Source organism: Haliotis cracherodii, unplaced genomic scaffold, assembly GCF_022045235.1.
Source record: "Haliotis cracherodii isolate W230 unplaced genomic scaffold, xgHalCrac1.p SCAF_6, whole genome shotgun sequence".
In the NCBI taxonomy this organism is placed as follows: domain Eukaryota; kingdom Metazoa; phylum Mollusca; class Gastropoda; order Lepetellida; family Haliotidae; genus Haliotis; species Haliotis cracherodii.
In genome coordinates this window covers 25,674,013-25,691,453 of record NW_027266319.1, presented here as the reverse complement: position 1 = coordinate 25,691,453, position 17,441 = coordinate 25,674,013, and the positions used below count along the sequence as shown (strand labels likewise).

At 43.8% G+C, this 17,441-nt stretch overlaps 1 protein-coding gene across 1 annotated transcript in view; it reads right to left on the bottom strand.

The window, feature by feature from the left end:
- Positions 1–286: 286 nt before the first annotated feature.
- LOC139445203 (leucine-rich repeat serine/threonine-protein kinase 2-like) overlaps positions 287–17,441 on the bottom strand; it is a 137,775-nt gene continuing 120,620 nt past the window's right edge. Inside the window, exons 54-66 of the mRNA XM_071226334.1 lie at positions 16,052–16,222; positions 15,340–15,438; positions 14,741–14,971; positions 13,842–13,946; positions 13,061–13,162; positions 10,332–10,466; positions 9,316–9,488; positions 8,390–8,465; positions 6,896–7,068; positions 5,655–5,795; positions 4,263–4,441; positions 1,721–1,795; positions 287–677 (exon numbers count right to left, since the gene is read on the bottom strand). Coding sequence (XP_071082435.1) covers positions 544–677; positions 1,721–1,795; positions 4,263–4,441; positions 5,655–5,795; positions 6,896–7,068; positions 8,390–8,465; positions 9,316–9,488; positions 10,332–10,466; positions 13,061–13,162; positions 13,842–13,946; positions 14,741–14,971; positions 15,340–15,438; positions 16,052–16,222 — 1,794 coding nt within the window. The 3' untranslated portion in view covers positions 287–543. The remainder of the gene's footprint in view (positions 678–1,720; positions 1,796–4,262; positions 4,442–5,654; positions 5,796–6,895; positions 7,069–8,389; positions 8,466–9,315; positions 9,489–10,331; positions 10,467–13,060; positions 13,163–13,841; positions 13,947–14,740; positions 14,972–15,339; positions 15,439–16,051; positions 16,223–17,441) is intronic.

Below are 17,441 nucleotides of genomic sequence, written 5' to 3'. Positions count from 1 at the left end.
ATCGGAAGGGCGCTAATTGGGATTGTTCACTAGCCAATATAGTAGTAAATATTGCCGTGGGCGCTTATAAGAGCGGGGTGCTTATTACGTCGAATACGATATTCATATATGTTTGTATGAGACATGTTTTGTTACTTAAGAAAAAATCCATGTTGTTTCTTCAATCTTTTTTTCACAATGTTCAAATTAGGTTTGGTTTAACACGCTTTGAACAATATGTCAGTGCACCCCACAATGGGTGCTGACAAACCTAGAAACATAATGAGGGCAAATCAGGGATTCAAAAGCACCTTTGACAACTGGGTCACCATGCCCCATTCACTTGTTAAAATTTTCATACATAACCTGACATTCACCCTAACATTGTTGTTGTGACTGTACACATGGACATATCATATTGTTATTGGCACATTGGTAAAATATAAGGCTATTGTTTACTGATCCTGATGAACTAGTGTCTTCGGTATCAGTGTATCACAGTTTCTGGAAATAAATATCGGCCTGGACGTGCCCACATCTGAGTTGAGACCAAAGCAGCAAGGTCTACATGGATTCTTTCCTTCTTTGCTTCTTCATGTTGTTCTCCAGCTCCTGTCTTTTCTTCCGGTCTTCTTCAAACTGTCGCACAATCTGCGGGAACTCTGCATCCCAGACTGCGATACATCCATACTGGCCATCTGGGATAAACATCACATGGTGAAAAAACATTCAGCAGTCTCATGGGACCCCTATCTCAAACATTTTTAATGCCAACCAAAGACTGTCTGTTTCCCATCTGGTTGACATTTTATGCACACTTTCATGAAGAAATGGAGGATTTTGAGAGAACACAACGGAGTCTCAGTTCAACTTATCCATGAGAAAAATACCCCCAAAATATAAACATTTAAAACCCTCAATGGCCAATGGCACCTGTTAACCATCTCGTCGATACTGATGCAAGTTTCATGCAGTCATAGGGAGTGACATTTGAGTTCTGCTCCAGAAGTAAACCACAGTCCCAACTAAAACTTAATCCAACTTGTTTCTATCAAAGGCAAACCAAGAAGATTATCCCTAAATTGCAAAAGGCACCATTTCACTAACTGATGACATATACGAAATGTTTAATCATGAAGAAATAGTGAACATTTTTTTAGTTCTGCTCTTGAGTGAGTGAGTGAGTGAGCGATTGACTGAATGAGTATGGTTTTACGTCGTTTTTAACAATATTCCAGCAATATCACAGCAGGGGACACCAGAAATGGGCTTCACACATTGTGCCCATGCGGGGAATCGAACCCGGGTCTTCAGTGTGACCAGCAAACGCTTTAACCACGAGGCTACCCCATCGCCCCTCTACTCTAGAAAGGACCGCCTCCGTGGTCTAGTGGTAGAGCGTCCGGACAGCATGGGACGAATCGAACCAGGGTCTTTGGCATGACAAGCGAACGCTTAAACCACAAGGCTACCCAACCGCCCCTCTACTCAGGAAAAGAAGCGGGTGTGCAGACGGCCGACAAACTGAAGCTAATGTCCCCTTCTGTAACATGCTGGCGGTACAGATGTGTGAAGCAATCCTCAATAACAAAATGCACCGTTTCAGCACATGCCTGTGGTTCAAGAGTTTACGAGTTATGCTTTGGAAACAAAATGTATGATAAGTTTGAATTAATCTGCAGTCTGCATCCCCCATCATCCCAAATGCATATTCAGACTGTTCCTGGAATACTTCTCCCACCTTTCTTTACTTCTGCCTCAGGTCTGTGTCGGAATCCAAGTCCTCCACTCAGGACTACACAGAATGGCAGGAAGGCTGAAACAAGAATGAAGCAGTTGTTAGTTCTGTTTGTTTGTTTGTTGTTTAACACCACGCTCAGTAATATTCCAGCTAAATGATGGTAGTCTGTAAAAAAACAAACACAGGAAATTTTTTAACTGGGCAAACACCCATGATGGAAAGTACTGGTATATGATTGAGTTGGGTTTTATGCAGTAATGCTTCACTGGATAATGGAGGATGGAGGCACCTCCATCACATTACTTACACTAATGTGTGGAATCAAACCACTGCAGTGTGCCGAGCAATCACTGTAACCACTACCCCGCCACCCTGAAGGCCTACCACACAGGGAAACTTCAGTGTGCCGAGCAATCACTGTAACCACTACCCCGCCACCCTGAAGGCCTACCACACAGGGAAACTTCAGTGTGCCAAAGCAATCACTGTAACCACTACCCCGCCACCCTGAAGGCCTACCACACAGGGAAACTTCAGTGTGCCGAGCAATCACTGTAACCACTACCCCGCCACCCTGAAGGCCTACCACACAGGGAAACTTCAGTGTGCCGAGCAATCACTGTAACCACTACCCCGCCACCCTGAAGGCCTACCACAAAGGGAAACTTCAGTGTGCCGAGCAATCACTGTAACCACTACCCTGCCACCCTGAAGGCCTAACACACAGTGAAACTTCAGTGTGCCGAGCAATCACTGTAACCACTACCCTGCCACCCTGAAGGCCTAACACACAGGGAAACTTCAGTGTGCCGAGCAATCACTGTAACCACTACCCCGCCACCCTGAAGGCCTACCACACAGTGAAACTTCAGTGTGCCGAGCAATCACTGTAACCACTACCCTGCCACCCTGAAGGCCTACCACACAGCGAAACTTCAGTGTGCCGAGCAATCACTGTAACCACTACCCTGCCACCCTGAAGGCCTACCACACAGGGAAACTTCAGTGTGCCGAGCAATCACTGTAACCACCCTGAAGGCCTACCACACAGGGAAACTTCAGTGTGCCGAGCAATCACTGTAACCACTACCCCGCCACCCTGAAGGCCTACCACACAGGGAAACTTCAGTGTGCCGAGCAATCACTGTAACCACTACACCGCCACCCTGAAGGCCTACCACACAGGGAAACTTCAGTGTGCCGAGCAATCACTGTAACCACTACCCCGCCACCCTGAAGGCCTAACACACAGGGAAACTTCAGTGCGCCGAGCAATCACTGTAACCACTACCCCGCCACCCTGAAGGCCTAACACACAGGGAAACTTCAGTGCGCCGAGCAATCACTGTAACCACTACCCTGCCACCCTGAAGGCCTACCACACAGGGAAACTTCAGTGTGCCGAGCAATCACTGTAACCACTACCCCGCCACCCTGAAGGCCTACCACACAGGGAAACTTCAGTGTGCCGAGCAATCACTGTAACCACTACCCCGCCACCCTGAAGGCCTACCACACAGGGAAACTTCAGTGTGCCGAGCAATCACTGTAACCACTACCCCGCCACCCTGAAGGCCTACCACACAGGGAAACTTCAGTGTGCCGAGCAATCACTGTAACCACTACCCCGCCACCCTGAAGGCCAACCACACAGGGAAACTTCAGTGTGCCGAGCAATCACTGTAACCACTACCCCGCCACCCTGAAGGCCAACCACACAGGGAAACTTCAGTGTGCCGAGCAATCACTGTAACCACTACCCTGCCACCCTGAAGGCCTACCACACAGGGAAACTTCAGTGTGCCGAGCAATCACTGTAACCACTACCCTGCCACCCTGAAGGCCTACCACACAGGGAAACTTCAGTGTGCCGAGCAATCACTGTAACCACTACCCCCGCCACCCTGAAGGCCTAACACACAGTGAAACTTCAGTGTGCCGAGCAATCACTGTAACCACTACCCTGCCACCCTGAAGGCCTACCACACAGGGAAACTTCAGTGTGCCGAGCAATCACTGTAACCACTACCCTGCCACCCTGAAGGCCTACCACACAGGGAAACTTCAGTGTGCCGAGCAATCACTGTAACCACTACCCCGCCACCCTGAAGGCCTACCACACAGGGAAACTTCAGTGTGCCGAGCAATCACTGTAACCACTACCCTGCCACCCTGAAGGCCTACCACACAGTGAAACTTCTGTGTGCCGAGCAATCACTGTAACCACTACCCTGCCACCCTGAAGGCCTACCACACAGGGAAACTTCAGTGTGCCGAGCAATCACTGTAACCACTACCCCGCCACCCTGAAGGCCTACCACACAGGGAAACTTCAGTGTGCCGAGCAATCACTGTAACCACTACCCCGCCACCCTGAAGGCCTAACACACAATGAAACTTCAGTGTGCCGAGCAATCACTGTAACCACTACCCTGCCACCCTGAAGGCCTACCACACAGGGAAACTTCAGTGTGCCGAGCAATCACTGTAACCACTACCCCGCCACCCTGAAGGCCTACCACACAGGGAAATATTCTCCTACCTGGAGCCTTGATAGCCATCAGTGATCTTATTGAAGCTGTGTGTCGTGCGGTCTGCATGATCGGAGCCTGGGACACTGCATCCACCACCACCACGTGACCGCCGCCCGTCCCTACCCACAATGCTCGACTGTCTCGTAGGTAGAGTATGGACGTTATTCTTGCTTCATCCGTTGGAATTCTGATTGGGAAAACCGATGGTTTTAACAGTAGTGGTGGTGTAAAATAGACTCAAGCTAGCAATTCATTTTGTAGGGCCCAGTTGTCCTACTTGTCTAAGGCACAGCAACGTGGTGTGTTGCATCACTTAGGCATGACAGGGGTTCTTTGGACTTCATCCAAAATAACATATTTTCCCCGAAAATGCAGGCAAAAGAATAATCATGCTTCAGACTGTTGAAAAGAAAAAAAATTGTCAGCCATTGTGGCATATTTTTTTTAATTAGGCCCCCTAGATGTAATTAAAGAAATATCTGGGTTTGCAGCTTTAGTTACAAAAATATTTAGTCTCAATACACAATCCCAGTCAACCTGCACCCCCCCAATCACCACCACCCCGACTCCAATATCAAACATCAAGTCCCTAACTCCATGACAACCTAACCTGAACGTCTCTGCCCTCACCTGAACGTCTCTGCCCTCACCTGAACGTCTCTGACCTCACCTGAACGTCTCTGCCCTCATCTGAACGTCTCTGCCCTCACCTGAACGTCTCTGCCCTCACCTGAACGTCTCTGCCCTCACCTGAACGTCTCTGCCCTCACCTGAACGTCTCTGCCCTCACCTGAACGTCTCTGCCCTCTGACCTCACCTGAACGTCTCTGCCCTCACCTGAACGTCTCTGACCTCACCTGAACGTCTCTGCCCTCACCTGAACGTCTCTGACCTCACCTGAACGTCTCTGCCCTCTGACCTCACCTGAACGTCTCTGCCCTCACCTAAACGTCTCTGACCTCACCTGAACGTCTCTGCCCTCACCTGAACGTCTCTGCCCTCACCTGAACGTCTCTGCCCTCACCTGAACGTCTCTGACCTCACCTGAACGTCTCTGCCCTCATCTGAACGTCTCTGCCCTCACCTGAACGTCTCTGCCCTCACCTGAACGTCTCTGCCCTCACCTGAACGTCTCTGCCCTCTGACCTCACCTGAACGTCTCTGCCCTCACCTGAACGTCTCTGACCTCACCTGAACGTCTCTGCCCTCACCTGAACGTCTCTGACCTCACCTGAACGTCTCTGCCCTCTGACCTCACCTGAACGTCTCTGCCCTCACCTAAACGTCTCTGACCTCACCTGAACGTCTCTGCCCTCACCTGAACGTCTCTGCCCTCACCTGAACGTCTCTGCCCTCACCTGAACGTCTCTCTGACCTCACCTGAACGTCTCTGCCCTCACCTGAACGTCTCTGCTATGCTGCAAGAGCCCTTCTGTCTCTCCTTGTTGTGGTCCCACACCTCCAGCACCTCAGACCGACGTCGAGACAGGTAGATGTTGCGTCCTACTGCCATGGTGCAGATCGGGGACCTTACCTTGCCACTGGAACATACAAGCTGTATCACAGAAACAATACCAAGTGTATCTGTAGATCGGAGTGGGTGTGTGAGGGAGAAGGGTTAGCAAATTGTGGTTATATACTACGCAAAAGAAGTTCAGGACCACCATGACAGATTTACTATGGTAAAAAGAAAGAATCAAGTGGTCCTTAACTTCTTTTGAGTAGTATATTTCAGCATTATCATGAAACAATGAACAATGATCGAACCCTGACTTTCGTTGGTACAATCCAACACTTTAACCACTAGGCTACTCCTTAACACCTGAATGTTACCATATTTGTCGCAGCATGTTGGGCTTCTCCTGTGTCATGACAATACATGTAGTCCTACATGCATCCATAACTCATATGATGGATGAAGTTTTTACAGCTCAGGACACCATGGAACACTGGTCGTCATGGTGACAATATGATCATGGTAATCACTTTAATCACTATGCGGGGCGGTAGGGTAGCCTAGTGGTTAAAGCGTTCGCTCGTCACGCCGAAGACCTGGGTTCGATTCCCGACATGGATACAATGTGTGAAGCTCATTTCAGGTGTCCCCCGCCGTGATATTGCTGGAATATTGCTAAAAGCGGCGTAAAACCATATTCACTCACTCACTAATCACTATGCCAGCCCACTGCCCCTTCCTCATGTCTGAAGGTAGGCTTGGCAAGAATGATTCATCTCTGTCCAAAGGATGTTTTACATCTGAGACAGCCTGCTACATCATGACAGCCTGCAAACTGAAATCAGGCCAAGACTGAGCAGACAAACTGGTGGTTGGTAGTGTGAGCAGCATTGTATCCATATCAGTCTGGTCACTCTGATCGTACCAGGTGATCTGTAGTCATGTAATGTCCACAAACTGCAGCCATTGTGCCCTCCTGAACCTCCACAAGATGGCCGTCCTCAAGACATTCAGCATTTACTCCACTAGGCTCTGCAGCTCACATTAATTAACTTGTATGTTAGATCAGTTTGTTTTGTATGTTGTGCCACACTCGGCAAAATGGCAGCTCTATGATGGCTGTCTGTAGGTTATTGAGTTGGACAGCCAATCCTGAGACTGAATGTAAAAACTGCTAACACAGACCTGGTTTTAACTGTATCAAAATCCTTTTCTATTCCAAGACCGTTCCTGGAGCTGATGAAAATGACGATTTTGGTGCCACAGGAAGCTATGATCCGCTTGTCGACCTGCACCAGACAGCGCACCGGCTCGTGGGACTTGCCTAGGTTCATCCCCAGCAGGGTTGTGTCCGGCTCCTGGGGGTATAGCCATTGATGGTAGAGTGAGTGAGGGAGAAAAGGAAGAAGGCAAGCAGAGCTGAATAAGCTCGGGGATTTTGGTTATTGTTTACAAGAAAAGCTTCAGAATGGTCCTTCAGAATTCTGTTACTTTAAGTATCTTGAAAGTTGTGGCACGAGGTAACATTCAGTAATTTCTCCATTTATTGGAGATGCAAGAAGTACCTGGGCCCACTTGCACAAAGCGATCTTAGCACTAAGATGATTGTAACTCCCATACTTTAACATAGGCTTACAATAGTTGTAGCGCTAAGATCGCTTTGTGCAAGTGGGCCCTGGACCTATTTGCCGCTGTAGCTAAGCTTTGGAGTGTGTGAGTTGTGTTCAACGCCGCTTAGAACAGTATTTCAGTTCTATCTCGGCGTGTCAGCAGCTTACAGTGAGAGAAAAGCCAGTAGCGATGTCTCAGTCGTTTACCACTTTGGTCAAACCCACGTGCATCGGTATGGTGCTGACACACCTAGAAACATAATCGGAGCGAATCAGAATTCGAACTAACGATCATAGGTTTCTGGCGTACCCAAGGGATGCAACTCTGCACAGTGAATTGCAGCGCCCAAGACAACTTGGTCACCCATTCCCCATCACGGCAGAGGGAACAGGGGGGGAAGGAACAACATTCCAGTAATATCACGTGCTTCACTTTAACCATTAAACCCATGTTGCCAATCAAACTTTGGTATGTCATTCGATGAGCAAACGCTAAAATATCTACTAAGTAATTCTTTTACGTTTTTGTCAACATCATCTTGAGAATAAATTAAACCCTAGTAGCAGTCATAAGTATTTCATGACCACTCCCAGTGGCTATACACTATACTGGTACATGATGAATATATGTGATATAAACCAATGATCGCCGGAATTCGGTGAATAAAAAAATTACTGAACATGCTCCTCGATCTCAGAAGATTGTTACCACATGATTTTGAATAATTGTATGACAATTACATGCACAAGGTGAATGACCTTCACTGTGACCCTGACCTCACATGTAGGTCCCTCTCTGAGGATGACCTGTCCCAAGTTTCATTGACCTACGGCGAATAATTTGAGTTAGGTGGTACATGTTATTTTTTTCACGCAATGACCTTGAGGATGACCTGACATCAATAACGCAAAAACATTTCCTGGGTTATAAAGGAGATATCCTTCAAATGATATCCGTGATATGTCCAAGCACCACATGGTTTCAACAATGAAGAAGCAGTCAAACTCTGACAAAACCTTGCATCATGGCCATTCACAAAGTGTTGCATAACAATAATAATGTTTTCACCTCTATAATCTCTGAGACAGGACAGAATTTGATCCCACCATTGGCTAAACCTGCCAGCACCAGATTGTCCTCGCCCCTGAAACACACGTCAACAAATGTCAGTACTGTAATCAACATTATCCCTATAATCATCTACAAAAACACTATCTTCACATAAGAATATGAACATACATGGTATCATATAGGTAATCCCTCCAATCATTCAATCAACCATCAACTCACCCCTCCATCCATTCAATCGACCATCAACTCACCCCTCCATCAATTCAACCAACCATCCACTCACCCCTCCATCCATTCCATCGACCATCAACTCACCCCACCATCCATTCAATCGACCATCAACTCACCCCTCCATCAATTCAACCAACCATCAACTCACCCCTCCATCAATTCAACCCACCATCAACTCACCCCTCCATCCATTCCATCGACCATCAACTCACCCCTCCATCCATTCAATCAACCATCAACTCACCCCTCCATCCATTCAATCGACCATCAACTCACCCCTCCATCAATTCAAACAACACTCAACTCACCACTCCATCCATTCCATCGACCATCAACTCACCCCTCCATCCATTCAATCGACCATCAACTCACCCCTCCATCAATTCAACCAACACTCAACTCACCCCTCCATCCATTCCATCAACTCACCCGTCCATCCATTCAATCGACCATCAACTCACCCCTCCATCAATTCAACCAACACTCAACTCACCAATCCATCCATTCAATCGACCAGCAACTCACCCCTCCATCCATTCAATCAAACATCAACTCACCCCTACATCCATTCAATTAACTATCAACCCACCCCTCCATCCATTGAACCAAGTATTAACCCACCCCTCCATTCATTCAATCAACCATCAACTCACCCCACCATCAACCCCCAATCCGTCTATGACAGTACCCACCTGTGTATGAGGTGTAGAGAGAGGACCGAGTCTGGCAGCCTCCTTGTGGAATGTTTAAGATCACAATCCCTTGCATTGAACACCCAGATCTTGCCTGTTTGTGTGCCTAGCAGTACATGGTCCTCATCTATGGGAAGGATGCACAGGATTCTCCCCTCTCGCATGACCCTCCCCTGGAGAGAGGAACCAGTCATCACATGTATAACAGCAGTCACACTCCTTGTTAACATGCCAAGGGTGTTAAAGTCGTAGTGGCAAGATTGTAAATTAGTTGCCAATGCATGAAGGGCACAATTACAAATACTTTCGTGAAAACATTGTAAAGATGTTCATTTTGAAGAGAGAGTGATACATGTACTTTCACACAAGTAAACTTTAAAATATAGGGAAATTAAACATATGAACACACTCAATGCACTGAACTACATATAACAAACCTGGGATTCAGAAACTGAAAAGGGTAGATTATCAGTTAAAGTAAAAACAAGAGTAAAAACTTTGTAAATTAGACCTGCATGTTATCTAGCTCATGCCAGGATATCCTTCACTGAATTCAAAGATGGATCAATAGTATTCTTCTTGTTAGCACACTTAAATTCCAAAGGGAACAGCTAGATATTGTTTTGTAAAAACAAATACATTTCAATTGCTGAGGAGCCATTATACCTCAGTACAGAATTTTTGAGCGCTGTGCAAAGTGGTATGTGAGTGAGTTGGGTCTAAAGCCGCTTGAACAGTATTCCAGTTGCCTAAAACTATGTTTATAACGAACACGCTTATTACAAACTGACCGGCATAACGAACCACTCTGGGGAAACACACGAGCACGGCTATGGTGCTGACAAACCTAGAAACATAATCGTGGGGAACCGGATTCGCACCCATGATTATCAATTTCTGGATTGCCCAAGGGACGCAACTGTGCACAGCAAATTTTTCTGCCCGAAATTTCAAAGGGGGTGTTTTGAAGTGAGGCTGGTACATAAAAAAATGGTTTATCAAGTTACGTAACTTACACTGTAGTCTAAAGACTTGCGGTTGAGCTTGCCCCGGCTGTCATCTTGATAGTTGACGAGGTTGAGCCAGCTGAGTTGCATGTAGTCACTGTCACCGCTGGCAACCCACAGACGGACATTGTCCTCCCCCAGTACCTGAAGAAGTGTTTACATAATCCAATGATAGATATCGAATATTTCAGAACATCTGACTTCACCCTCACATATATTAATGTATTTCCAAGGTAACCTGTGTTTACATAATCCAATGATAGATATCGAATATTTCAGAACATCTGACTTCACCCTCACATATATTAATGTATTTCCAAGGTAACCTGTGTTTACATAATCCAATGATAGATATCGAATATTTCAGAACATCTGACTTCACCCTCACATATATTAATGTATTTCCAAGGTAACCTGTGTTTACATAATCCAATGATCGATATCGAATATTTCAGAACATCTGACTTCACCCTCACATATATTAATGTATTTCCAAGGTAACCTGTGTTTACATAATCCAATGATAGATATCGAATATTTCAGAACATCTGACTTCACCCTCACATATATTAATGTATTTCCAAGGTAACCTGTGTTTACATAATCCAATGATAGATATCGAATATTTCAGAACATCTGACTTCACCCTCACATATATTAATGTATTTCCAAGGTAACCTGTGTTTACATAATCCAATGATCGATATCGAATATTTCAGAACATCTGACTTCACCCTCACATATATTAATGTATTTCCAAGGTAACCTGTGTTTACATAATCCAATGATAGATATCGAATATTTCAGAACATCTGACTTCACCCTCACATATATTAATGTATTTCCAAGGTAACCTGTGTTTACATAATCCAATGATAGATATCGAATATTTCAGAACATCTGACTTCACCCTCACATATATTAATGTATTTCCAAGGTAACCTGTGTTTACATAATCCAATGATAGATATCGAATATTTCAGAACATCTGACTTCACCCTCACATATATTAATGTATTTCCAAGGTAACCTGTGTTTACATAATCCAATGATAGATATCGAATATTTCAGAACATCTGACTTCACCCTCACATATATTAATGTATTTCCAAGGTAACCTGTGTTTACATAATCCAATGATAGATATCGAATATTTCAGAACATCTGACTTCACCCTCACATATATTAATGTATTTCCAAGGTAACCTGTGTTTACATAATCCAATGATCGATATCGAATATTTCAGAACATCTGACTTCACCCTCACATATATTAATGTATTTCCAAGGTAACCTGTGTTTACATAATCCAATGATCGATATCGAATATTTCAGAACATCTGACTTCACCCTCACATATATTAATGTATTTCCAAGGTAACCTGTGTTTACATAATCCAATGATAGATATCGAATATTTCAGAACATCTGACTTCACCCTCACATATATTAATGTATTTCCAAGGTAACCTGTGTTTACATAATCCAATGATCGATATCGAATATTTCAGAACATCTGACTTCACCCTCACATATATTAATGTATTTCCAAGGTAACCTGTGTTTACATAATCCAATGATCGATATCGAATATTTCAGAACATCTGACTTCACCCTCACATATATTAATGTATTTCCAAGGTAACCTGTGTTTACATAATCCAATGATCGATATCGAATATTTCAGAACATCTGACTTCACCCTCACATATATTAATGTATTTCCAAGGTAACCTGTGTTTACATAATCCAATGATCGATATCGAATATTTCAGAACATCTGACTTCACCCTCACATATATTAATGTATTTCCAAGGTAACCTGTGTTTACATAATCCAATGATCGATATCGAATATTTCAGAACATCTGACTTCACCCTCACATATATTAATGTATTTCCAAGGTAACCTGTGTTTACATAATCCAATGATCGATATCGAATATTTCAGAACATCTGACTTCACCCTCACATATATTAATGTATTTCCAAGGTAACCTGTGTTTACACAATCCAATGATAGATATCGAATATTTCAGAACATCTGACTTCACCCTCACATATATTAATGTATTTCCAAGGTAACCTGTGTTTACACAATCCAATGATCGATATCGAATATTTCAGAACATCTGACTTCACCCTCACATATATTAATGTATTTCCAAGGTAACCTGTGTTTACACAATCCAATGATACATATAGAATATTTCAGAACATCTGACTTCACCCTCACATATATTAATGTATTTCCAAGGTAACCCCCAAATTTTGCCTTAGCTAAAAAAAAAAAAGAAAACAATATGCTTGGCTAGCTTGAAAACATGCTTATTTTAAATTCATATTTGTTTCCAGTTTTGTTTCAATTTTAATTCAAGATTTAGAAACCCCACCCTAATTTCTTATGTTATTAATTAAAATGATAATTGCCATCTGTCTTAATGTTCATATTTCTGTTTGACCTACTACACATATCTTCTGTTGTCAAGGTAAGAAAACACACTATCAGCCTGGGCAAGTATTAACTGAAACCACTTAGCTTTGTTTGTGGTTTAACACTCTCAGAAATATTCGGGAGTCTGTATACAATCAAGTCTGGACCAGACAATCCAGTGAGTGAGTGAGTGAGTGGTGTTATCGTAGTTATTAGCATAAGTGTAATTTCAAAATGTCTATTTGACTTGTATTATGATTGCTCGTGAGTGTTACTGACAGTGTGACTGTTGGTTGGAACTGACCTGGTGTGCCATACACTCCACTGTGGTGCCTACAGACACTGGAATGACATCCTTCAGACAGAACAGTTCCGCCGATGACAACCTCTCCACCAGCTCACTGGACTACAACATAGGAACCTCAAATTGCCTTTACATTTTTCACATAGCCAAACATTTTGGGTCAGACGATCAATCAAAACAAGTTCATCAGGTGATTAAGTGAGTGAGATGGGTTCAATGCCACTTCGAAGAATAATCCAGTTAGATATCACAGCGTGTCAGCTTCACATGGCAGAAAAGCCTGAAGTGACACAGGTCTCATAGACAGGTCAAACATAGAAACCGGGATTCGAACCCTAGAAAATAGGTTGCCTGCTTACTCAAGGAACACAACTCTGCACTGCAAATTGAGGTGCCTTAGAGTGAGTGAGTGGGTTGGGTTGGGTTTAATGCCACCTGTGGCCCCAGTTCTATCAAGACATTCATAATACCCAGGCTTCTGTTCCCTAAAGCGATCTAGCAATATGATGTTTGTAAACCTGTGCTAAACTGTGGATCTACGATCACTCTAGGGTTAAGATCGCTTTGTGGAACAGTGTCCGTCTCTTTGAAATGTTAAATGAAAAAGTACTAAATATTTCCTGAAAGAAACTCAAATTCAATGGTTCAAATCCAACTTCAATTCAATAATAAATTACGAATTAAAAAAAATTAAAAAAATTAATTTTAATTGCATCTCAGCCTCAGTGGTTCGTGAAACAAACATTCAATGTTTGTAATGTTTGCTGCCATGGTAACTGACCGAGGGTCTGTGGTCTGGGATCTGCTGCAAGCACTGCATGATGACGTCCTGCATGTCCGGCCACGGGGACTGACCTCTCTGAGTGATTGCTGGGACAGGTCGGTTCTGACAGACAGAAACATGTCACATACAGTCAGTCATCTTCCTGTGGAAGCTGAACTTTTATAGTCAGTTAATTCCCTTGCCTTGTGAAGATGCATCCAGTAGAACAGGATTATAACAAACACAGACATTACGACAACGATATAACATACTTACAGTTATAACATACTAACAGTTATAACAAACTATTTAAATATTTCCAGCTACATCCATGTTAAACTGTGGTATGGTATCTCAGTGGGCGAGCGTGATTAAACCAGCGAGACTAGACTAGTCCAAGCAGCCACACACATGTAAGCACGTTACTATATAAGTGAAATCATCTTACGCGACATTAACCTCATCTTATGTGAACATTGTCTTTTTCACCTCTCTACAAGACCTGGCTGCTTTACTATATATTATCTAGCAAATTTCTGTAACAAATTCTGTATCATGAAATAACAGCACATGTTACCACCAGGGTCACATTCCACAAAGTGAACTTAGCACTACGACTATCGTAAGTCTATGTTAAAGTATAGGAGTTACGATCACCTTAGCATTAAGATCACTTTGTGGAACGGGGCCCTGATCCCCTTAAGTCGGCTCCTCCATCAAGCATGGGGTACAGGAGACATATTCTGTTCCAGAATCCCCACAAATATTTCTTACTTTTAGCCTAAGCCCAGCTAGTTTGAAAGACATGTTTATGAAGCCTAATAAATGATGTGGCATTAGAATTTAATTGTCATATTCTAAATCCCATATTTTAGCATGCTGGTGGAATATTTACCAATTTAGCACCAAATACTCACCTCAGCGACAGCCTTGTCCATCTCTGACTTGAACTCCAGTTCATCGTACGGATGGCGGCCAGTCAACAGGCAGTACAAGGTGATGCCAAACGAGAAGACGTCGGCCTGGAAGGAGTAGGTCTCCCTCCGGACCACCTCCGGGGCCCTGTATGCTGGCGTTCCCTCCTGGGCTGTCAGCCCGTACAGAGTCGTGAACTGGGAGATGCCGTAGTCGGATATCTTGGCGTTCACCTGCACACAGCCGGCATAACAGGAGTTGCTGACATGATGCATTCCAATAGGTGAGTGAATGTTGTTATAAACTGCATTCAGCTATATTTAAGCTATAAAGCTATATATGTTGTCTTGTATATAATCCATAAACAGAAAAAAATGAAATGAGTTCTTAAATGAATGAATCAACCGATTTACCTGTTCACCCATGTTCACCTCGGCACAATAAATACAGGAGTCTATTCCTAATATAATTAATTAACCGATTTACATGTGACCGCGTTCAACCAGGTGTACCTACCTGGGCACAATAAATACAGGAGTCAATTCTTAATAGAATTAATTAATCGATTTCCATTTGACCGTGTTCAACCATGTGTACCTACCAGGGCGCTGGGCGAGTTGCTGAAGACAAGGACGTTGTCCGGCTTAAGGTCACGATACACCACCATCAGCAGATGGAGATACTGCAGCCCTTCAGCCACCTAGGGAGAAACCATTGGATGATGTCTGGATATTCAGATGTTCAATATCATTTTGGACTATATCATCTACTGGGTACAACAAACTGATGGGTTGAGTGAGAGAGTATGGTTTTACGCTGCTTTTAGCAATATTCCAGCAATATCACTGCGGGGGACACCAGAAATGGGCATTGTACCCATGTCGGGAATCGACCCGAGTCTTCGGCGTGACGAGCGAACGCTTTAACCACTAGGCTACCTGACCGCCCCACAAACTGATAGGGCTACAATATACACACTAATTTTGGATTAAGAAACAAAAGATAAAGAGAAACAAATTAAGATGATTATCATGATTCAATCCTATTAAAGGTCTTTCAGCCAATCAGATTGTAGCATTCCCAACATATATACTACAAAACAGTTTTGACTAGAGTGAGTGAGTGTGGTTTTACGATGCTTTTAGCAATATGAGGGCAGGGGGCTTCACACATTGTACCCATGTGGGGAATAGAGCCTGCTTCTTCAACGTGACAATAAATGCTTCCCCATCATCCAAGTTTAGACAAGATCTAAATTTCAAACCATATTTTTTCAAAAAGGATTTTATCTGTGGAGCTGTTCAAGAATCTACCTGGACAGCTATTCTGTGTTGTAAACATCTGCTAAGAGGCGTGTTGCTCTTCAACAGCGACCCTAGTGAGCCAAGGGCAGCTAACTCCAACACAACCACCCTGCTTGGGCGGAGTCCAACTGAGATGAGTGACACAACACTGGGATGGTTGAGCCGTCTTAATATGGTGGCCTGCGAAACAGATCAAGAAATGACATAGGATGACATAATCATGGGTATGACCTCAGTCACTCACCTCAATCCTTGGAGTGAGTGAGTGAGTGAGTGAAAGAGTGAGTGAGTGAGTTGTGTTATTGTAGTGATTAGTGTAAGCGTAATCCATGTTGTAAGGGTTAAGAGAAACACAATCTACCAATTAGGCTACCCTGGGTCCCCTTGAGTGAGTGAGTGAGTGAGTGAGTGAGTGAGTGAGTGAGTAGGTAATCCATGTGGTAAAGGTTAAGAGAAACCCAATCTACCAATCAGGCTACCCTAGGTCCCCTTGAGTGAGTGAGTGAGTGAGTGAGTGAGTGAGTGAGTGAGTGAGTGAGTGAGTGAGCGAGCGAGCGTAATCCATGTGGTAAAGGTTAAGAGAAACCCAATCTACCAATCAGGCTACCCTGGGTCCCCTTGAGTGAGTGAGTGAGTTGGGTTTAACGTGGCTTCTAACAGTATTCCAGTTATTTCACAGCGTGTCAGCTTAATGTGAGAGGAAAGCCCCAAGTGATGAAACCCACTAGCACGGGTATGGTGCTGACAAACCTAGAACATAATCGGGGTGAACCGGGATTCGAACCCACAATCGAATCGAACCCACGCAACTCTGCACAGGGAATCGCGGCGCCTTAGGCGACTGGGCCACCCGTGCCATCTCTCAATCCTTGGAAGTGATACACAATCATTGCAATGCCTAGTGGACCATTTAAAAGTGAGCTGTGCTTTTCCAAATTCTTGACATAAACTTATGACATTTCAGTCATGTTAGTTTAATGAAAGAGGAAGGTCAAAGTAATGCACGACCAGAGATTTACCACTTTAAGGAAGAGAATTTATAGATGTCAACTTCTTTATTATAGTAAGTATGTACTCTGAAATGTTGTCTTCCTCATAATATAGAAGTTGACATCCATAGTTTCTCTTCCTTATGTGTATATCGCTTCTAAATGCCTTTAAAAGACTTGATTTACCACTTGTGAAACAAGCTAGTTTGACAGACAACATAATTAATGAAGGCACAACTATGGTGTTCAGTTCTGTAATGTATACTTGTATCATTACCTTTAATATGTATAGACAACACTCCAAATATAAAAAAAAATACAATATGTTAATTTATGCTGAATAAATTTATGCCTAAAACCTCTTCACGTGAGTGAGTTAAAAGTTAACATTGCATCATTGTTTCAGCCAC